This window comes from Anomaloglossus baeobatrachus, chromosome 5 (genome assembly GCF_048569485.1).
Source record: "Anomaloglossus baeobatrachus isolate aAnoBae1 chromosome 5, aAnoBae1.hap1, whole genome shotgun sequence".
Classification (NCBI taxonomy): Eukaryota; Metazoa; Chordata; class Amphibia; order Anura; family Aromobatidae; genus Anomaloglossus; species Anomaloglossus baeobatrachus.
Genome location: NC_134357.1, coordinates 114,796,799 through 114,820,746, shown reverse-complemented (window position 1 = coordinate 114,820,746; position 23,948 = coordinate 114,796,799). Strand labels below are relative to the sequence as shown.

Here is a 23,948-nt window from a genome sequence, read left to right as displayed (position 1 = left end):
CGTCTGACACCTAGTCAGCTCAAGTATTCCGGAGCTACAACCCCCGACTACCACTTCACTCCTCTCACTTCCTCGATCAGCACTAGACTAACTGTTTTATCTCTGTGTTCCCTCCCCTTGACACCTCAGAACCCCTAGGTGGGAGTCACCATCTGCCTGGTCCCGCCCACTGGTGTGTCCCTATTGTCCTGGGGAGGGGGGGTGACTAGGCTTTTGTGGCTGGTGTTTGTACCTGTTTGTGGGGTTGTGTTGGAAGGCCAAGGAGGAGGGAATGCTGCATCTGGAAGATGGATGCGGTCTTCTGTGACAACCTGATTTTGTCAGGGCGTCACATTAGCAGCCCCCATACTAGGACACAAGCAGGGGCATAACTATTGTGGTCGCAATTGCGACCGGGCACAGCAGCGTTGGAGGCCCGGCGCCTGCCCTGCAGAGAAAGAGCTGGCTGCTACAGGTGTCCATACATCTGACCAACGTCTGAAAGGGGGCCCAAGTCCAAATTTCGCAGCAGGACCCATCGCACTATAATTACACCACTGGACATAAGCATTTCTAGGCTTCTTATTCTCTTGGCTTATGTGACCGTATCCGAAATATAGAGAAAGAGGCTTTTACTAGAAATTGAATATTGATTCTACACACCCAGTGATCAGGAAATAAAATATATAATAATAATTAATAATAAAGAATATTACTTTCCACTTTCTTTATTACAAGATAATACACATCAACAACACATTGACAATAAATACATAAATATCAAACAACTACAGTTTACAGGATTACACTATGGACAACTCCTGCTGTGACTGACCCTCTGGGCTGAACCATTCTAGCACCAGTTGGGTCCGCAGACAACCTGCCTTCACTAGCGCCTTCCTATGCAATGCCAATAGCGGGCAGGTAAACTGTATAATATATACATATTACAGGACTGTAATAATTTATATAGCAGGCCATATGGTTTCCCTATATACAAGCACGCTTACTGTCATAGGATGTGCTACCACTGACTATCTCTGTTGCTGTTTATCTGACGGTAAAACTAAAAACTGCTTTACATGTGTCGATTTCTCGTGTGATCACACCTGCCTCCATCGTTTGTGCGGCATGGTCCATTTGTTGCCTGTGCTGCACAATGTTGTAACCCCCGTCACATGTACTTACCTTCCAAACGACCTCGCTGTGGGCGGCGAACATCCACTTCCTGAAGGGGGAGGGACGTTCGGTGTCACAGCGACGTCACACAGCGGCCGGCCAATAGAAGCAGAGGGGCGGAGATGAGCGGGACATAAACATCCCGCCCACCTCCTTCCTTCATTCCTTCAGCATTGCCGGCAGGATGCAGGTAAGCTGCAGTTCATCGTTCCCGGGGTGTCACGCGGAGCGATGTGTGCTGCCTCGGGAACAATGAACAACAGGACGCGCGATATTTTTTTTTTTTTTGTTTTGAAAATGAGCGACGTGTCACCGATGAACAAGAAGGTGAGTATTTCTGCTCGTTCATAGCGGTCACACACTACGATATCACTAACTATGCTGGATGTGCGTCACTTACGACGTGACATCTCTTTAGATATATCGTAGCATGTAAAGGCCGCTTTAGGCTTTTCTTATACATTTTTATATCAATATGCTTTGTTTTTTACATCCTTCAAATATTGGGCCATTTTCTCATGTTTGCCATTTGGTTTTCATCTGTTATTTTCTGTTCTGCTTTTAATCTGATGGAGGCAGAGGCCGTCTGATCCTTTTTTCCCATTGCAAAGATGTTTGTTTTACATCCTTTTTTTTTTTTACTTGAATGGCTGAATCTGTTCCACGGAAAGTGATGAGAATAGGTTGATACTTAATGGATTGGACACACTGATTAATATAAGACTATAAGTGAAAGGATCCATTAAAAATTGGGCAGTGCAGGGAAGGTCACCACCGCTCATTACAAAGGGCGGCCATCGCTCTCCCTGCACCTCCCTGTTGTGTCTCCCTTTACAGTATACTGGGGCTGATTGAATTTCCAGTTCTGCCTGGAGTGTTTCTTTAAAAGTAATGGCACATTGTGGTTTACATTTATTGAGATGTTTTTGAAATTTCCCAGATTCAATACAATCTAATTCAGCATAGATGGATTGTGACTTTGTGGCACTTTATAGGCAAGAACCCACAGTTACCGTCTATCCACAGGAAAGGCCATGAAACTCCGACTGCTGTGGGCCCCACGGGTCACTCGAAAGGGAGCTCTGACCATGAGATTGAGTATCAGTTAGCAAGGACTGCAAAATGCTATGTATAGGAGATAAATATTATGGGATAGCCACTTTAAAGGGTAATGCCACTGATGGCCTCTTGTGACCATCATCACGTATATAGACTGGCTGCGGCCGTGACTACAGCGTACATAACGCTTCAAGCCAATCACTGAGCCTGTCTACACCGACAGCTGCTGAGCTCAGTGATTGCAGTACAATTCACCGCTGCAGGCAATCATGACATCCTGCTGCACATGAACAAAGTCTGCAGCAGAGAGACAGCAGCGAACTGGAGGGAGGGGTAATAAACAGCTGATTTTATTATTTTAACTCCGTGCTAGCCGTTAAAGGACAGAACATTCCCTTTAAAGGGAATCTGTCACCGGGTTTTTGCTCCCTCATCTGAGAGCAGCATAATGTAGAGACAGACCCGGATTCCAGCGATGTGTCACTTACTAAACTGTTTGCTGTCATTTTAATAAAATCAATGTTTTCTCTGCTGCAGATCTAGCAGTTATACAGAGCTCATGAATACGCAGGACTGCCTGCAGCAGGCCAAGTAGTCCTCTAATGATGATCTACTGCTGATTAAACAATGATTTTATCAAAACTACACTAAGCAGTTCAGTAAGTGACACACAAAATCAGGATTAGTGATGGGCGGACCCAGACTGTAAACATCCGGATCCATGTGGGTTCAAATGCACCCGAGCATCAACCTGAGTCGGAGTTCTCAGGGAATTTCAGGTAATGATCTAGGTCCAGCAACTCTGGTAGTTAAAAAAAGAGAAAAAAGGGGAAAGCAGGCGCGTTATACATACGGTCTCTCATGGCTGTACACTGCTTCCCCCGCCCACGGCCAGTCCCCCCCCCCACGTCTCTAATTGGTTGCAGTTAGCAACCCTGCATGAGGGATAATGAGCAGCCCCAGAAGTAGCATCACAGCCACGTGGGAGACTCTGTATAATACGCTTGCTTCAATCCCCCTAATCCTTCTACCACCATTTTAAAGCACCGGATTCTGGTACCCATAGACTCATTTAGGGACCGGTGTACGACCAGATATCCTGGATAAATTCCGGGCATGAACCGGATTTCTTTTTCTTTTTTTTTTTAAAACCCGGTTGGACCCACCGATGCTGGGTATCTGCTGCGCTGCAAGTCCGCCCATCACTAATCAGGATCTCTGGCCTATGTTATGCTGCTCTTAGAAAAGGTATCAAAAACCTGGTGACAGATTCCCTTTGAGAGCGCACTCACGCAGCCATATGACTCCTCCGAGAATCGCATTGCAATGCTCTGACTGGCCGGTGTCTCTCCTGACCTGAGTGTGACAGCTGCATAGAAATACATGCTAACATGCTCGGGTTCGTAGAGCCGCCGACCAGTCCGAGCATTGTGATGTGATCCTTGGAGGAGTCGCGTGAGTGCGCCTTGATGCTATTGCTTGATTTCAACTATGGAGTTTGAACTGAGCCTCTAAGTTAAGGTCCAGTCACACTAAGCAACTTACCAGCGATCCCAACAACGATAGGGATCGCTGGTAAGTTGCTAGGAGGTTGCTGGTGAGATGTCACACTGCGACACTCCAGCGATCCCACCAGCAACCTGACCTGGCAGGGATCGCTGGAGCGTCGCTACACGAGTTTCTGGTGAGCTCACCAGCAACCAGTGACCAGCCCCCAGCGCCGCGTGGAAGATGCTGCGCTTGGTAACTAAGGTAAATATCGGGTAACCAACCCGATATTTACCTTGGTTACCAGTGCACGGAGCTACACGTGCAGAGAGCAGGGAGCAGCGCACACTGAGCGCTGGCTCCCTGCTCTCCTAGCTACAGCACACATCGGGTTAATTACCCGATGTGTGCTGCAGCTACATGTGCACATAGCAGGGAGCAGTGCACACCGCTTAGCGCTGGCTCCTTGCTCTCCTAGCTACAGCACACATCGGGTTAATTAACCCGATGTGTCCTGCAGCTACATGTGCACAGAGCAGGAGCCGGCACTGACAGGGAGAGCGGCGGAGGCTGGTAACAAAGGTAAATATCGGGTAACCAAGGACAGGGCTTCTTGGTTACCCGATGTTTACATTGGTTACCAGCCTCCGCAGAAGCCGGCTCCTGCTGCCTGCACATTTAGTTGTTGCTGTCTCGCTGTCACACACAGCGATCTGTGCTTCACAGCAGGACAGCAACAACTAAAAAATGGCCCAGGACATTCAGCAACAACCAACGACCTCACAGCAGGGGCCAGGTTGTTGCTGGATGTCACACACAGCAATATCGCTAGCAACGTCACAAAAGTTGTTCGTTAGCAGCGATGTTGCTAGCGATGTTGCTTAGTGTGACGGGGCCTTTATACTTCCTTTTTATCAACAATTAAAATCAATGAGAAGTTCTCTCTTAGCTCATGCTGATAAACAGCGGTGTGGACAGTAAATTATGTGCACTTGGAAGGCAAATTTATACATTTAGAAATCCCTTGCACATGTACATGCTGGTAAATATTTTTTTTTCTTCTGGTTACACATACAACTGATAGGGCTACTATGTGTCAAAGACAAATACAAAACCTTTTATGGATCTGAAATAAAATACATTAAAAATATATATTTTCTATTTATAATATAGAGGAAAGACCATTTAATACTTCAGGGAAGGCTCTCTAGATTTCATAGTTCCTGAATTTCCGAAGGAGATCCGAGGGAGCTTCAGCCGACCAGCGAAAGCGCAGGAGACAGTAAGCCATGTCTACAATGACAAAGAACAAACTGCTAGAACAGTGCACCTAGACAGTGTCACATATATAACCAGATACAAAGAACTTTGCTCTTCTATAATTGAAATTTATGTTAAAAGACAATTTGGGCACTTGTATGTTTTGGTCTGCATTTTGCCACACTTGTAAACCAAAGCCAGTAGTCCAAAGCATAGTAAGGAGTAGTCACTTCCATTATAAATTATGTTCTACATCTGGTTTGGGGGTCACAAACATTGACAAAAATATGCAAGTGTGAATGAGGCCATATAACCCTTTTACAAGAGCTGATTTATTCCGTTATCTGCCAGTTTAAATATGACGACGACCACCCACTGAACAAGCAAAAAACGCTCATTCTTAGGGTGCATTGAGACAACCATATAATAAAAATTGGCCATGGCTCTCCTGAGCAGAGCATGATAGCTGTATAGAAATATATGCAGCTGTACCGCTCAGATCTGGAGAGCCGCTGCCTGTCCGATCATTTCAGACCAATTTATACAGCCTGAATGCACCCTTTAAGCAACCTGATTCTTATGCTAGCATAAAAATCATCCTTAGTGGCAGGACCATGTCCCTGTAAACAGGTGGTGGTCTGTTGATAACATACGGTCTATGAGTACAGAACAATTAGATTAGCGATCATACAGTTACCACATAGGTGGATTACTACTGATATCTAGAATGAAATGTGTCTATAGCTTTCTCAATCCTATGTGTCACTTATCAGATATTTCCAGGACACATTCTGGGCATACTGCCATTAATTTGACTGATTCTTACATTGTCAGATTTTCTTTATCACTGCTAACAAGGTACAAGTGCTGGTCCTGGATCAGACTTCACTATCCTATGCCACAACATTTTACAGACATCATCATCACTGTCCCCATTGGGGAGCACAATCTAAATTCCCTATCAGTCTGTGTTTGGGAAGTGGCAGGAAACCGGAAAAAGCCAGAGGAAACCAACAGAAACAAAGTGAAAACATAAAACTCCTTGCAGATGTTGTCTAAAGGCCGCTTTACACGCTGCGACATCGCTCAAGCGATCTTGTTGGGGTCACGGAATTTGTGACGCACATCCGGTCGCTTTAGCGATGTCGTTGTGAGTGACACCTATGAGCGATTTTGAATCGTCGCAAAAACGGTCAAAATCGCTCATCGGTGACATGCCCTCCTATTCTCGAATATCGCTGCTGCTCGGTCTACGAAGTAGTTTGTCGCTCCTGCGGCACCACACATCGCTATGTGTTGTGCCGCAGGCACGAGGAACCTCACCTTACCTGCTGCCGCCTGCGATGCGGAAGGAAGGAGGTGGGCGGGATGTTATGTCCCGCTCATCTCCGCCCCTCCGTTTCTATTGGGCGGCGGTTCAGTGATGCTGCTGTGACGCTCAATGAACCGTCCCCTTAGAAAGGAGGCGGTTCGCCGGTCACAGCGACGTCGCACAGCAGGTATGTGCGTGTGACGCTGCCGTAGCGATAATGTTCGCTACAGCAGCGATCACACGATATCGCATGTACGATGGGGGCGGATGCTTTAGCGCTCGACATCTCTAGCAATTGCTAGCGATGTCGTAGCGTGTAAAGTGGCCTTTAGGTGGTATTTGGACCCCAGCACTGTAAGGCTATGTGCGCACATTGCGGATTGTCATGCTGAAAATTCTGCAGCGATTTGGCAGCGGATCTGTGTTTCAAAACGCTGTCGATATGGATGTTTTGTGACTACCGAATTGATGCAGAATTCATGCGTTCTGGATGCTTGCTCAGCCATAAGAACCATGAGTTTTGAACCGACACATCTCTAGTTCAGAAAATACCATTCAATGCTTGAAAAAAGCCACTCCATAATAGAATTAGAACCATGAAAAACAGGAGCTTTATAGGCAAAATCCAAAATTTTTATTGATCACAAGATTAAAAACCGCATATAATAAACACCAATTGTGAAAAAATATTAAAAGTGCTATAGAATTTAATCAGGGAAGACACCGACAAGCATGTAAGAGACAGGGGTAAGGAAAAATTCTCCAAAGAAAGTAATAGGTAGCCCAACCAATCAGGGATCATAACAATGGTATTGCCATTGGTGGTAGAACTGCCATTCAGACATCCACAATCAATAGAGGCAGACGTTGGTTTAAAGGGGTGGTTCACCCATATTTTTTATTGTCTAGATCGATATTATATTGAGAAACAATGTTTCTCTCAAATACCTTGTGTTGTCAATAGTGCCTGTGAGAGGCGCTATTGCAGACCGCTGCTCCCCGTCCAGTGACGTACCCGTCCAATGCTGCCTCGTCATATCCGTGCAGCCGGTTACATTCTGAGCCCATCTGCTCCCTGCTCCTCCTCCCTCACAGCACGTCTCTTGCTTGCAGCGTTCTGCGAGGAGGGAGGGGGGGAGCAGGAGACGCGCCGTGCTGTGCTAGGAGGGAGGAGAGAGCAAATGGGCTGTGACAGCAGTGAAACACCGCTCACAGCTCAGAGTCTGGAAGAATCTAGCCGGCTGCACGGATGTGACGTGGCAGCATTGGACGGGTACGTCACTGGACGGGGAACAGCGGTCTGCAATAGCGCCTCTCACAGGCACTATTGCCAACACAAGGTATTTGAGAGAAACATTGTTTCTCAATATAATATCGATCTAGACAATAAAAAATATGGGTGAACCACCCCTTTAATAAATAATTATTCATAATGGCTTATCCATCATTAATTCACCTCACACCTCGTCTCCCACATGTACAAAACCCCTCCAAAACAGAGACAGAGTGGGAGCAGCATCCAAAGCGCACAAAATAAGTGACATGTTGCTTTTTTGAACGCAGCGATTCGGCCACAAATTTCAGCAGGCAAATTGCTGCGTTCAAAAACGCAACATGCGCATGGAATTTGCACAATTTACATAGACTTTGCTGGGGACACAGAACGTATGCGTTTACTCTGCAGTGCAGAGCGCTGCATAAACGCACGGAAATACACAACGTGCAAACATACCCTAAGACATTAGTGCTAACCACTGAGCCACCGTGCTGCCCAATAATTGTACTCAATAGGTGCTGCTCCAGAAAGTGTCCCAGACATTTTTTTCTACGTTCTTAAATGGAACCTGTCACCAGATTTTGCCCTTATAAGCTGCGGCCACCACCAGTGAGCTCTTAGGCCGGTTTCACATTTGCGTCGTTTAGACGGAAATGAAATCCAGCACAGATGCAGTACAGTTCATTTATTTATAGTGGATGCGTGACACCATGCTTCATACACAACCGCATGTGTCAACATTGTGTCGCACTTCCACTGTAAATAAATGAACTGTACTGCATGTGTGCTAGATTCCGTTTCCGTCAAAACGACGCAAATGTGAAACCAGCCTTATACACAACATTCTAGAATTCTGTATATAAGAGCCCAGGCCGCTCTGTATAACGTAAAAAGCAGCCTTTATTCTACTCACCTGCAGGGTGAACCAGTCCGATGGGTGTCGCTGGTCTCTGTCTGGTGCCTCCTATCTGCTTGCGATCGCCGTCCTCCTTCCCTGCTCCATGTGTATGACTCACCCTATGTGATCCACCCAGAGACCTCCATTACGCTCCTGCGCATGTGTACTTTCATCTGCCCTGCTAAGAGCAGAGCAAAGTACTGTAATGTACAGGCACGGGGAAAGGTCAAAGAATGCTGACACATGTGCACTACAATACTATGATCTGCCTGCAGCAGGGCAAAGAGAAGTGCACGTGCGCAGGAGCGCAAACGAGGACTATGTGTGGATGACGTAGGATGCTTTATCCACACGGAGCAGGGAAGTGGCACAGCGGACCCAAGACCTGCGACACTCATCCGACCAGACCACCCAGTAGGTGAGTATAATAAAACATTGTTTTTTTATGTTATACAGATTGGTTTGGGCTCTTATACACAGTATTCTAGAATGCTGTATATAAGGACTTACTGGTGGTGGTCACAGCTTATAGGGGACAAATCTGGTGACAAGTTCTCTTTAATGTCAAAAATGTGCACGTTCATCTCCTTAGGTGATAGAAAGCACATCAGAAGAATTGGGCAGTTCCTCACATTATAGATTGTGAATGTTAGTAATATATTAATATATGTTGTATAGCTATATAAATCTCGATTATTAAACTGTCAATGGAGAAGAAAAGTAAAGTCCTATACTTAACACCCTAATCACATTATACTGTGTATTAGTTTTCAGGAGTAGATCACAGTGTGTCTTCTTCCATATTCATACATCTCCATGATATCTCATCCTCACTGCTGTTATGCGCTTATAACTGAATCACTACCTCAAAGCGGAGAGGTTACATTTTAGTGACATTGTGTCTTGTCTTTCAACTTTTTTCATGTTTCAAGAAAAATAAACACGTAGCGTGTATGAATAATAAAGCGCTAATAATTCCATTCTGAAGGGTGACATTCAAGAACTTTTCACAAGCCAAGCATGGGCTTAAAGACCATATCGACTGAACACTTAATTTAATTGTGTTGTTACCTTCAGGACTTTTAGGCGACAGCAAATCAATATCTTCTGTTGTTTTCTCCAATACATGATCCTCGTTTTCATCGCTGATCTGGCTTTTCTTTTCTTCTGAGTTAAATGAAATGTCATTATGTGCTTCACTTGAAGATTTATCTGGTGCCTCCAGCATTGCTTCCTTCTTCCTTACAGCCCAGTGCATTGACTAAAAATAAAAATGATTAAATGGAAAATCACAGTATAATTTTTTATTATTACTTTCTTGTAATGAGCATTAAAAAAAATATTGGCCTAAATGGATATCTTACATAATGTGACAGAAATAACAGGTGGGATTTATAGGGTCCATGCCGGATCCGGTCACGCATGGGTATGGCCACCTCCAGCACAAACTTATGGAATATTCAAAGGCTATGCCATACATGAATAAGATGGGAATACCCTTAATTTTCTTTGAATTAATGCAATTGCGATACGGAATTTATACAATACCGAATATCTCTACATACTATACTAATTTTCTAGTAATAATAAAGTTTAATCCTTCCAAAGCAACAGATTAAAGATGGAAACAAGCTATGAAGAATAATGAATATTGCTTTGTGTTATTGGTGAACTAGAACTTTACCAAACTGAGCCTTAAATCCCTGTTACACGCAACGACATATCTAACGATATGTCGTCGGGGGTCACGGATTTCGTGACGCACATCTGGCGTCATTAGCGATGTCATCTTGTGTAACAGCTCTGAATGAGTGTTAACAATCAAAAATACTCACCTAATCGTTGATCGTTAACACATCGTTCATTTTGAAAATCTCATTGGTCGTTGTGGACGTAGGTTGTTTGTCGTTCCTCAGGCAGCACACATCGCTACGTGTGACACCCCAGGAACGACGAACAGCTTACCTGCGTCCTCCAGCAAGGAGGTGGGCGTGTCGTTAATGCGGCTGTTCTTCGCCCCTCCGCTTCTATTGGTCGTCCGCTGTGTGACGTCACTGTGACGGCGAACGAACCTCCCCCTTAACGAAGAGGTTGTTCGCCACCCACAGCGACGTCGCTAGGAAGGTAAGCATGTGTGACGGGTGTTTGCAATATTGTGCGCCACGGGCAGCGATTTTGCCCGTGATGCACAAACGACGGGGGCGGGTGCTTTCACGAGCAACATCGCTAGCGATGTCGCTGTGTGTAAAGCCCCCTTTAGCGTACGCTCACATGAGCGTATGACTCGGACAAGTGCAAAAATCTCACGTTGCACTCGGACCAATGTTATTCATTGAGGGAGAGCAGATGGTCAGCTTTATTCTCATCCAGATTCTGGATGAGCGAAAAGTCACAGCATGCTTCGATTGTCAGCAAGAGACGTGTCACCCGCAACCATACAAGTCTATGAGTGCGAGTGAAACATCAGACTGTATTCAGATGACATCCTTAGTGCAGTGCGATATCAGCTGACAATGGAGGAGATGGGAAGATTAATCCCTCCCTCTCCTCCACAGCTGTGATCCGCTCACAGGATATGGTCCAGCACAGGCTGCCAGCGTGAGGCTGGGAGTGTGTGAGCTGTGGAACAGATACAACTCTGCTTTTTGAGAAATGCTTTCTATAGGCAAACAAGGGAGAGCTGGCAGAAATCTCAGGATGCAAACAATAAAGTACATGGATGGCTTCTAGGAACTAAAAGGAAGCTTAAGAAAAAAGGTAATATGGTGGTTTGGGGACTGCCAGATTATTCTTATTGTTTGCACCTGGAAAACCCCTTTACCATCTAACATATTTGATGTGTGAGAAAAACGGAAATGTCAAACACAGTTAAGAACCTACAAACTTCATTCAGAAGTTGACCTTATTCGGATTTGAACCCAGGACTTCAGTATTGCAAGTAGAAACCACTGCGCCATCTTGTAGCCTATACCTGAAGTCCCAAGTGATCAATATTAATTATATTAAAGGGGTCCTGTAACCAGGATTTTCCCTTATGAGCTATGGCAATCACTGTATACAGCATTCTAGAATCTATATATATAATTGCCTTATTCTGTCTGTCTATCTTGCTCCAAAATTGTGTCCATACGGTGACACAAAGCTGATTGGCCGCTGGGCTCGCCATGGCCCCGCCCCCCGCACGGATTGGCCGCTCGCCCAGGCTCCGCCCGCACACGGATTGGCCGGCCGCTCGCCCAGGCTCCGCCCCCCACACGGATTGGCCTCTCGCCCCGGCACCCTGCACGCATTGGCAACTCGGCCACGCCCCGCCCCCCTCACGCAATGCACGCTCGCTCTGGCCACGCCCCCCGCACGCATTCCCTGAACCGACACGGAGCCACGACTCCCAGGTGAGTACTGTACCCCCGGGAGCCCACATCAGCGTACGCCACCAACCCAGCCGACACATACCCTCGCATTGCTGGGGTTGCCGCGGTATGCTGGTGTGGGCTCCCGTGCGAGCGGGGGACGGGATACGCTGGTAACCATGGTAGCATAGTTACCAGCGCATCAAGGTCCTGCAGCGGCGGAACAAACACACGCACACACATAACAACACACACACACATCAGCTCACACTCACTCTCACACACACATCACATCGCATCCACACACTCACAACATCCTGGGATATCGCTTGCTTCTCAGCGGCGATACTGTGGAGTGACCTTCCAGGACCTGCCGGAGGATCACATGGCCAGAAGCATGTGGTATCTCCGGATGTTGTGAGTGTGAGCGCGTATGTGCGATATCGTCAGTGTGTGTGTGAGTGTATGCGATCGGATCTGTGAGTGTCGGCAGAGGAGCACGGCGTGCTGGGGGAGGCTGGGAGGAGAGAGGCTGATCCTGGGGAAGGCTGGGAGGGGGAGGCTGATGCTGGGGGAGGCTGGGAGGAGAGAGGCTGATGCTGGAGGAGGCTGGGGGGAGAGAGGCTGATGCTGGGGAAGGCTGGGAGGGGGAGGCTGATGCTGGGGGAGGCTGGGAGGAGAGAGGCTGATGCTGGAGGAGGCTGGGAGGAGAGAGGCTGATGCTGGGGGAGGCTGGGAGGCGAGAGGCTGATGCTGGGGGAGGCTGATGCTGGGGGAGGCTGGGAGGGGGAGGCTGATGCTGGGGGAGGCTGGAAGGAGGGAGGCTGGGAGGGGGGAGGCTGAGAGAAGAGAGGCTGATGCTGGGGGGAGGCTGAGGCTGGGAGGAGAGAGGCTGATGCTGGGGACAGAGAGGCTGATGCTGGGAGGAGAGAGGCTGATGCTGGGAGGAGAGAGGCTGATGCTGGGGGCAGAGAGGCTGATGCTGGTGCAGCATGGGGGATGGAGCACGATGGGGGGTGCACAGCATGGGGGATGGAGCACGATGGGGGGTCCGCAGCATGGGGGATGGAGCACGATGGGGAGTGCGCAGCATGGGGGATGGAGCACGTTTGGGAGTGCGCAGCATGGCGGATGGAGCACGTTTGGGAGTGCGCAGCATGGCGGATGGAGCACGTTTGGGAGTGCGCAGCATGGCGGATGGAGCACGTTTGGGAGTGCGCAGCATGGCGGATGGAGCACGTTTGGGAGTGCGCAGCATGGCGGATAGAGCACGTTTGGGAGTGCGCAGCATAGGGGATGGAGCACGATGGGAGGTGCACACCTCCCCCCAACACACACACACACAACACACCACACACACACTGGGAACCACAAACACCGCCCTACACAGACACCCACACACACAGACAACGCTGCACACGCACAACACCCAACACACAAACACCGCGGCATACATAAATATACGCACATACCATGCAACACACACACATTGCACAAAACATACCTCCCCCAAAACACACCACACTCACACAAACCGTGCACACACACACACAAACCGCGCAACACACACACACACAACGCTACAGACACACAGCGCTCCACAAACAACGCAACACACGCAACACACACACAACACCACTCTCACCCCCCGCCACACCCAGACAACACCCAGAACATTTACAGCGCCCTACACAAACACTTGGTGACTACAGACAACATCTATATATATATATATAATTTATATATATATATATAAACAAAAATCATACATTAACTACACAATACGTAAATTCTAGAATACCCGATGCTTAGAATCGGGCCACCTTCTATTTCTGTATATAAGAGCCCAGGCCGGTCTGTAGAACATAAAAAACATCTTTATTATACTCACCTAGGCACCAGTCTGATCCAATGGGCATCGCTGATCTCTGTCCCGTGCCCCCTCTATCTTGTACAGTTACTGTCCTCCTTCCCAGCCCTGTTTGGATGACGCGTCCTACGTCATCCATACAGAGGGTGAGGAAAGGTTGAAGACCGCATGCACACTATAATATTTTGATCTCACCTCAGCTGGAAAGATCTAAGTGCACATACGCCTGAGTTCAATGGAGGTCTCTGTGTGGATGACATAGGACACGTCATCAACATGGAGCTGGGAATAAGGAGGACGGCGACTACACAAGATGGAGGAGGCACCGGACTGAGAGCAGCGACACCAATCGGACTGGATCATCCTCTAGGTGAGTATTATAAGTGTTTTTTACGTTATACTGAGTGGCTTGGGTTCTTATATACAGTATTACTGGTGGTGGCCGCAGCTTATATGGGAAAAACCTGTTGACAGGTTCACTATAATAATAACAAGGATTGTACAGAATAAATCAAGCCGGAAAGCTTCTCGTACATCAACAGCCTGTTTTCTCATACTACAAAGCTCGGATTGGGAAATGTTTATTTACAATGTTACAAGATTCTGAAAACTGAAACCATTTTATCAAAACAAATTATTGTGAAATAACACGTGTTCCATTAACAAACACGTTTTATAGGAACACCATTCACGCTATAAAATGTCAGTGGGTTTCTGTTGTGTCGCATGACAAGAATAATTTCCTCCAAGCATGCTTATGAAATTAAGAAATTTATCTCAGACAGCGTGGAGTCCCATAAACACTACAATTGTCAGTAAATTCGGCTTTTCGCCCTCTACTGCTCTCATGTACTTGATTTTCCAGACTGTTCCGTATTATGTTTCTCACAAATACATGGCGACCTACCATCTTAATTGAATCATTCAGGGCTTCCCATTGAGAAAAGGGAATCATGACTTTACTCCGTCTCCAATGGTCGTACTGTGCTCGGCTCTCCTCGTTAGTTAGGGTGTCTTTGGCTTGTTGAAGTTTCTGAAACTCTTTCACTACAAAACAAAAAATGTAAATAGTGATGACCAAACCAAGGTTCAGAATATGTTTATGACCAGACTGCATTTTTAGGATGTTGTGGTATAAGATATTGGTCCTTTACACACCGGGATAGTTTCTCGCGCAGGCTGCCTCCTTACATATTGACTAGACAGTGTATATATAGTCTATTCTAAACTCCTGATACAGAAAAGTACTCTGTTTTCCGAAAGTCTTAAACATGACAAATATCAAGCAATCCTAATTCCCTTAATGAATGGCAGAGCATACAAGCTGTATTCCAGTCTTCTGGCTTATTTAATATGTTTATTCGTTTCCCCCATTTCCCTTACTAGGGCAGAATACAGGTTGTCACAAATGTACCTGTACAGCTGGGGTAATGAATGTAAACTCCCTCCATCCTCTCACGTATAATGGAAGCCCTTCAAGGGATTTCACTTGCTGTAACTGGCTGCATTCATCCAAAGCTTCATCCATCATAATGACGGATGGCCACAAGACTTTGATGGCAAATTGTGAGGTCCATTTGGCATCAAGGCCTTTTGGATGCACGCAGCCAGCCGTAGCATCTGTAATCACCTTTATTATCCATGTTGTTCATGATGGTAAAACTAGTTTAAAATGGATTGTTGAAAAACAGGTCTGTTTTTTCCAGAAAATGTCCTTGATGTTTGTCTGAAATATCAGCTCAATTCTAATGAACCACACCAATAAAACTTTTGTTTTACATTTCAAAGAATCTTCCTAATTAAATCCCCCTCATGGTCCAAAAAATGCTCCTAGTAGCAAATCAGGATTCTGTTATTTTAAAGGGGTTGTCTATGACTTGCACAACCCCTTCTGAACTGTCATATTTCCCCCATGTAAACTATTAACATAGTAACAACTATACCCATTTCCGACGCAGACGCCATGACTGCAATATTGAAGACTTCTCTCCCGGGGCTGGCGTGACATAAAAATGAACCGTGCTGCAAATCTTAGGCTAATTCAGTTTTACTTCCTCTTGACAAAACTGAGACCCAGAAGAAGTGAGAGCTGCTGCTGTTCTCTGACTTTGATTGGATTTCAGCTGTGAAGAGGAGGGGGCACTTTCTCCTTCTTCTCCACGGCCTGTTTCGCCGTATATCACACTGCACTTGGATGATATCCAGGTGCAGTGCGATGTTTCACACACACACCCATAGACATGTATGGGTGTGAGTGAACCGAGACTCGCAGACAATCGCAGCATGCTGCAATTGTGTTTTTATGCCGATATGGCATGAGAAATCAGTTGCAGATGGACACTGCTTCATACTTTTGCACTGGTGCGAGTGCAATCTGATGTTTTTTCAGATTACACTAATCCGTGCAAAACACAAATGAAACCGAGGCCTTCATCTGGATATCAGTTATGTCTGAAGGAGGCCGCAGATAGTGAAGTGGCCGCAGATAGGCTGCAGGATTCGTGTGACATAACATTTTCAGGTGAGTCCCAGGAGAACAGGTGCTGACATCACTAAAACACCTCCCTCCCCAGAGGTGGGTAAAGCTATTATTATTTAACATGGGGGAAATATGGTGATTGAGAGGGGGTTCTTCAGCTCATCTAGTGGGCAACCCCTTTTAGTAAGGCTGAAATTAAGAAGTAACCTGGTTGGCTGCTATGGCAATATTAGCATCTTTTATGGCTGTTGCCTATTATTAGAATGACATAATGAAGTACCTGCTTTTTGATTGCCGGGGTGTTTGTCAGGATGGCACTCCAGGGCTCTAACTTTATATTCTGCAACAATTTGTTCGACCTGATGGAAAAACATACAGAGTGATTTGCTTGTGACGTCTCTGAATATAAATAACTGTCGTCCTGACTATTCAAATAAGACGAAGCCTTACACTTTCCGACAACGGTCCGCTCTTCCCCTACAGCAGAAGGAGCCTGTCATGATTCATCTTCCTCTTCTGAGTCTTTTGTTATTACAACCATGTTTTCCCTTAGTCACCACTACCTACCTGATAACAAGTGTAAAGTTTAAAGCTGCAGAATCAATTACTACTGTCAACACTGGAGACGATAGATGAACACCCAGACGTAATGACACATATTCGGGATTTGCTTTTCAGCACTGCTATTTTGCCCTCTCGTCTGCGCTAGTATTCAGTTATTCTTATTACTAGGAAAACAACGTAATCCAGAGCAAGAAAGAAAACAAAAAGGATCTGTATAAATAACTACTGTACAAAAATAGCCCAAAATTCTTATTAACGCTTATTAGATAGTATCACAGTCAGTAAAGGTACCGTCACACATAACGAGATCGCTAGCGAGATCGCTGCTGAGTCACCGTTTGCTGATGCAGTAGCGATCCCGTTAGCGATCTCGTTATGTGTGACACCTACCAGCGATCAGGCCCCTGCTGTGAGATCTCTAGTCGTTGCAGAATGGTCCAGGCCATTTTCTTCAAAGGTGATGTCCTGCTGAGCAGGACATATCGCTGTGTTTGACACTGTGTGACAGGGTCACAGTGACTGCTGAGATCGTTATACAGGTCGCTACTGCGACCTGTATTGTTCCTGCATCGCTGGTAAGATCTGACTGTGTGACATCTCACCTGCGACCTCCCAGCGACTTACCTGCGATCCCTATCAGGTCACATCGTTTTCGGGATCGCTGGTAAGTCATTGTGTGTGACTGGGCCTTAACACTTATTGATAGAATATATTAGTGTTAGGACCAAACCTATGTGTCTAAATTGTCAACTGATAAAGGAGAACGGAGCAAAAAATGGGCCAAACCCAACCGCACATACCCCGCCATAAGCTAGAAAGAAGGAGCAAAAAAAACGAGAAAGGTGGAACAAGAAATAGGTGTGAAAAGAAAGAAATGAGGACAGAGAAAACCTTAGATTACACTAATTTTTCACTTTTAACCATAAATTGGGAACCTGCCGATTCCAAATTTTGCCTTAAAGTGTATGTATCTTTTTGCTTTCACTCTCCAAGAAAGAGTAGTAGTTTCCATGTTGTGAGATTTTGTTCTCGAATTGAGCATCACCTATTAAAGGGATTTTCCCACAAATAAAGTTGATTTTAAATACTGGATCTTGGAATAATAATAAGTTTCTTAATTAAATGTGTTTTTAAAAAATGTTCCTCTGCTGAGATAATCTTATATATGTGTCCCTGCTATGTACTGTGTAATGGCCGTGTCTGACCGCGCAGGGACATGGTTTGATCATACCACATCTCCTGGATGGGGAGGAAGCAAAATAGTACAGACATTATTACAAATAATTCTTTCTTTGAGGTAAAACATTTTTTTAGAAGCAGACAAGGAAATATTTTACCTCACAAAAAAAATAATCTATGATCCCAAGCTGTGCTACTTGTATACTTTTTTACTTCCTCCCAAGCCCAGGAGATGTGGTATGATCAAACCATGTCTCTGTACGGTCAGACGTGGCCATTACACAGTACATAGCAGGGGCACATATATAAGATTATCTCAGCACAGGAACATTTTGTAAAAACACATCCATTAAGGAACTTATTATTATTCCAAGATCTGTTTAAAATCAAGTTCCTTAATTAAATGTGTTTTTTAAAAAATAAGATAATGAGATAATGGGCCCCTGCTATGTACTGTGTAATGGCCATTTCTGACTGTGCAGGGACATGCTCTGATCATACCACAGCTCCTGGGCTGGGGAGGAAGTAAAAAGTATACATACATTACAGCATGGGATCACAAATAATTCTTCCTTTGAGGTAAAACATTTTTAAAAAACAGACAGCGAAATATTTTACCCCACAAAAAAAATAATCTGTCTGTTTTTTAAAAATGTTTTACCTCAAAGGAAGAATTATTTGTGATCCCATGCTGTAATGTATGTATACTCTCTTGCTTCCTCCTTTGCCCTGAAGCTGTGGTATAATCGATCTGTTCCTGTATGGTCAGACACGGCCATTACATGGGCACATATATAAGATTATCTCAGTACAGGAACATTGTTTTTAAACACACCCAATTGGGGAAATTATTATTATTCAAAGATCTATAGATGAAAATGAACTTTGTGGAACAACCCCTTTAAAGTCCAGTTACATGGATTGACTCATCACGATGCGACTACCGATTGGAAAACCTTTACTGATCGTTGGCCATTTTGAAATGCCTGTGTATACAGGCAGACCAAAGAAGACAATGCATATAATAGATTGCTCAGTGCACACGGGCTGCCCTAGTTCTCAGCAATGTGAGTCCTGTTTACAGAGAATTATGCACCATCGAGAACCATGATTGTGCAAAAGATCATTTCACCCGAAGAACAACATTTTGCATCAGGTGATCGGTAGCCCGTTTACTCAGCAATATAATTGTGAAATAAGTGTTTTTAACAACGCTCACTGATGAATATCTTGCAGTGTATATGCCTCATCATTTTTTAGAGTGTCACAATTCCAACTTGTTAAGTGACCCTTCAAAATAAACAGATTGCAAAGGGAATCCTGATGGAACCCTCAGTGATCATCATCTGTGGAAAGTGTTCCATTTCATTACAGTGCCACCACAGGTAAAGCTGAATATTACAGTTACTATTAAAATTAGTCTGCAGTCTGTGTAATGTAAAACAAGGCAGAGCAGGTCTTTTAAAGTGAATTTTCTAAACTGGACAAACCCTACTTAGAAGGATTTGTACTGCAGATTTTACTTGGGAATCAGGGCAGATGCTGTAGGATGTTTTATTTGTCATAAAAACTAGTGACATAAAATTGTTATGTTCTTGAAATGGTTATTCCAGGGGAAGGGAATTTATATTAAAGGGAACCTGTCAGGTGCAATATGCACCCAAAACCACGAGCAGTTCTGGATGCTGATTGCTAATTTCTGCCTAACCGTCCCTGTATCTAGTAGCATAAATAAAGAGATCTTTAGAAAACGTATTTCTAAAGACCATATATGATATGCTAATGAACACAGGGACTAGTTGCAAAGGTAGTTGCGCTCATTTTGCCCTCTTAGCATGTTAGCACACTCACAGGGGCGTACAAACATGCTATTCAATGCAGCATCACCATCGGTGACATGCTTACCTGTGTCCGTGGTCACCAGTCTTCTGAATGCCCGTACCGTAACATTCGCAATATAAAGCCGGGTGTACGTGTCCCATTCATATTCAGATCAGTAGTCACAGCGGACACAGGTACGCTAATCACCGCTGGTGATGCCGAATTGAATAGCATGTTAGCACGCCCCAGGATGGATGTGCAGTGCGCATGATCCGGAGTACCCGAGGCTTCCGATCATGAGCACTAAACTGATGTCGGGTGTAAGCTTCCCGGCTTCAGTGAGGTACAGTGCACATGACCGGTAGTGCTGAGTACTCCGAATCATGTCCAGTGCACATCCACCCTCCACCGGCCGCCATGAAAAGTGAGGTATGTGCGTATTCATTAGCATGTTATTATGCCCACAGGGGCGTGCTAGCATGCTATGTGAGCCGACTAGCTAAGGGGAGAAATGCACTTGGGACTATCCCCCGCGCTCATTAGCAGAAGATAAAAGATCTTTAGAGATACTTTTTCTAGAGATCTCTTTATCTATCCTAGAGTATACAGGGACGGTTAGGCAGGGATTAGCAAAAATACACCCAGAACTGCTCGTGGGCCTGGGTGTATATTGCACCTGACAGGTTCACTTTAAGAGATATGTTGCCTTCAAATGTGTAACCCGCATTGGGGAATATTTTTACTACCCATCTCTTTATCTTTTGTATATGTGATTTTTTTTATACAATAAAAGCCTAACCCTTTTTTGAAGAGCTGGATTTTCTCTGGATTTTTTGTGCATTTTTTTCTGTATTACAGGAGCCTTTTATCCATTGCACTCAAGGGAACAAGTGAGCTGGACTTTTTTCTTTGCAATGTGTCTCTCTGTGCCTCCAGGGGCTGGAGCAAGATTTTGGCATAACTAGGCAATACCGCTTTTGTATTTCAATGTTTACAACTGTAAACCTTTATATTCCTGCACTTTAGAGAGTGTCTTCATCCCTCCTCTTATCATTACCACAAAGCTTTAAAAATTAATATTTGTCTATTTTCTGGTCTGGACTGATATAAAGTATTCATAGTTCCCATAATGAGCCAATTTAGGATTCAAATTATAGAATTCACTTGAATATAGAATTATGCAAATATCGGCAGATGCAGTGTGGGTGAATGTAAATGATGACTTTAAAGAGGGTGTCCGGCCATGGGGTTCAAGTCTGCAGTCTTTCTATGTGGCACTCTGTGTGACTGTTTCTTGTGAATTATCACAGCACACACATTGCTAAGTATAAGACCGGGGCAGATTAAAAGACCTTAGATTAAAAGCATCACTTTAAAAACCCAAAATGTTTGAGTTGTGCTTTAATGAAGTTCCGGAGTAAGATGAGCTGCATCTTTCACCTGGCATTGTGTACCGGCAGAGCTAACGTACACATCTGTTGTAATGTACGTCACTTTTTGGCGTAAATTACGATGAATGCATCAGATCCAACTTGCCTGAGCTCTGCCCAGTTTTCGAAATAATTGGCGGAGCTGGCCAAGACTGTTCTAAAAATGACAAAAGTTGCTACATTTTTGGCAACACTGAGGTATACAAACATTTTGCAACAATTCAAGCAGCTTTACGCTATAAAACTGGCGAAAACTACATGATCAATTGGTCCCTATATGTTTTTATTTCTATTAACGCTATACTACTATTACAATCATGTACAAAACACAGTTTTTTAATTCTATGGTTTTATTTATCAGGACATAATAAAAAAAACAAAAAACATTTGGTCCTTAGACGTTTTAAAAATGTTGTCCACTACTTTTACATTGATGGCCTGTCCTTAGGAAAGAGCCAGGGAAAGGGACAGGGAAAGGGACAGGGAAAGAGACAGGGAAAGAGACAGACAGACGGGGAAAGAGATAGAGATAGACAAAGAGACAGACAGGGAAAGACAGAGAGACAAGGAAATAGACAGACAAAGAGGCAGACAGACAAAGAGACAGACAGGGAAAGAGGCAGACAGGGAAAGAAACAGACAGAGAAATAAACAGACAGAGAAAGAGACAGACAGGGAAAGACAGAGAGACAAGGAAATAGACAGACAAAGAGGCAGACAGACAAAGAGACAGACAGGGAAAGAGACAGACAGGGAAAGAGAGAGAGAGAGACAGATAGCTAAAGAGAAAAATAGACAGACAGTGAAAGAGATAGAGAGACAGACGGGGAAAGAAACAGACAGGGAAAAACAGGGAAAGAGATAGAGAGACAGACAGACAGGGAAAGAGACAAACAGGGAGAGAGACAGACAGACAAAGATAGAGGGAGAGATAGAGAGGGAGACAGACAGAGAGGAAGACAGCGAGACTGGGTGAGAAACAGTGAGACAGTTACTATCCTGGGCAATACTGGGTGCTACAGCTAGTAATTACATATTTATTAAAATATAATATATTAAGAGTACACAATGGTACTATTCTTTGAACACTATATTTTAAACCATATAGTTAAATAAATAGGGACTAGTTATGAGTGAGCACTACCATGTTCGGGTGCTTGGTACTCGTAATGAGCATTTTGACTTTTGGACGGCCTCAACTCATTTATAAAGTATAATTGAAGTCAATGGGGAACTCAAGCATTTTTCTAGTGAGTGATTTTCTGGAAAGATGCTTGAGTTCACCATTGAGTTCCATTCTACTCGATAAATGAATTGAGCTCATCTGAGCGTCAAAATCCTCGTTACAAGTACCGAGCACCTGAGCATGGTAGTGCTCACTCACTCATCACTAATAGGGACAAATAACCGATATACAGCTAGAATTATATAAAACCAAAAATACAGAGCTGGTGGTTTGTATCTGCAGTAATAATTCTGTTATATTATTGTCCACTGTGAGAATCACAATTTTGTAACAATAATCATTTGCTGCATTGTTCAGAAATTGAGTCAGAATGTGAAGAAATGGTCAGAATTTATCATTAATGCTAAACAATATTCAATTCGTATATTTATCAAATATTTTATGTGTTTACCTACCTTCTAGTTTTTAAATGGATAAATTGGCTGCCTCTATGGACACAAAATGTCAAAGTGCACGCTATATACACAACCACATCATAGCTGCTTTGCGAAAGCTGGATTTACATGACAAGACATATTACAGGCACGTCATAACAAATAATAACCCAATATGAACAGTAATGATACAACAGACAGATGTGCGCAGCAGAATAGATGACACTGACCGTGGAGAGCTCATCACAGCCCAGCAGGGAGTAATAATCCTCCCCCAGAGCCTCCTGTGTGCCACTCAGTATAGACTCCATCTCTGTGCCAGGATGAGCAGCAGACACCCAGCTCTTCTCCTCACTGTATGATGTACCGGGGCTCCACAAGCCTTTATGTTGGATGGGCAGCTCCACACTTGTTGCTTGCTATTGGCACTTGAAAGGGGGTGCGGCTGCTTCGCTCGCAGAGCAGCCTGGGACCTATAGTCAACAACAAAAATAAAAAAGAGCTGATTCCATCTGTTGTGTACAATATGAGGTATCTGGTCTGTATTACAGTACGGTTTCAGGAGGTCATTGACTCGTAATAAAAGGCAGCCTACAGGCATCTGCAAATGTTCAAGATTATTCTATACATAAAGGCATTTTACAATGAATTATCAGTATAACCAGTGTTTTATCAAATCAAGTCATCACATTTTGTGAACTCACATATACAAGGTCATGTATTGGAAAATATTATGCTGACAACCAAAAACGTTTATTATTATTTATTATAATTATCTTTATTTCTTTAGCGCCAACATATTCCGCAGCGCTTTACAATCTAGAGGTTCATATACAAACAATTAACAGTTACAGATGATACAATAATTAGAGCAAAAATAAAGTCAACACTGCTCATAAGAGCTTAAAATCCAAAATAAGGTGGGGACAAGGTACAGGTGCATATTTACAACAACAATCCAGCCATTTCAATTGAGGGATATATAAAGGCTGCAGTTTGACAGTTATGTTCTGAGAAGTAGTGGAGGGACTATGCAAATTGAATTTGATTAGGGAATCTGATAGGCCACCCTAAAAAGATACGTTTTTAGGGAGCGTCTGAAGCTGAGTAAGTTGTGGTTCATCCTAGTTTCTTGGGGTAGAGCATTCCAGAGGATTGGTGCAGCTCGGGAGGAGTCTTAAAGC

At 44.5% G+C, this 23,948-nt stretch overlaps 1 protein-coding gene across 1 annotated transcript; it reads right to left on the bottom strand.

The window, feature by feature from the left end:
- Positions 1 to 691: 691 nt before the first annotated feature.
- On the bottom strand, positions 692 to 23,196 carry DNAJC12 (DnaJ heat shock protein family (Hsp40) member C12). The gene is made up of 5 exons (XM_075348781.1): positions 22,995 to 23,196; positions 16,431 to 16,509; positions 14,579 to 14,718; positions 9,523 to 9,712; positions 692 to 4,998 (listed from the first exon to the last, which is right to left on the bottom strand). Exons 1-5 carry the CDS (start codon positions 23,073 to 23,075, stop codon positions 4,913 to 4,915), a joined length of 576 nt encoding a protein of 191 aa, XP_075204896.1. The 5' UTR covers positions 23,076 to 23,196; the 3' UTR covers positions 692 to 4,912.
- Positions 23,197 to 23,948: the final 752 nt, after the last annotated feature.

Bases quoted from the DNA above. Each gene is read 5' to 3' on its own strand.
- DNAJC12 (XM_075348781.1), bottom strand. From the start codon at position 23,075: ATGGAGTCTATACTGAGTGGCACACAGGAGGCTCTGGGGGAGGATTAT. The intron at 16,510-22,994 runs GTCAGTGTCATC...TTTTTCCATCAG, and splicing joins GCTGTGATGAGCTCTCCACG to GTCGAACAAATTGTTGCAGA. The intron at 4,999-9,522 runs GTAACAACACAA...TTGTCATTGTAG, and splicing joins GTCGCCTAAAAGTCCTGAAG to ACATGGCTTACTGTCTCCTG.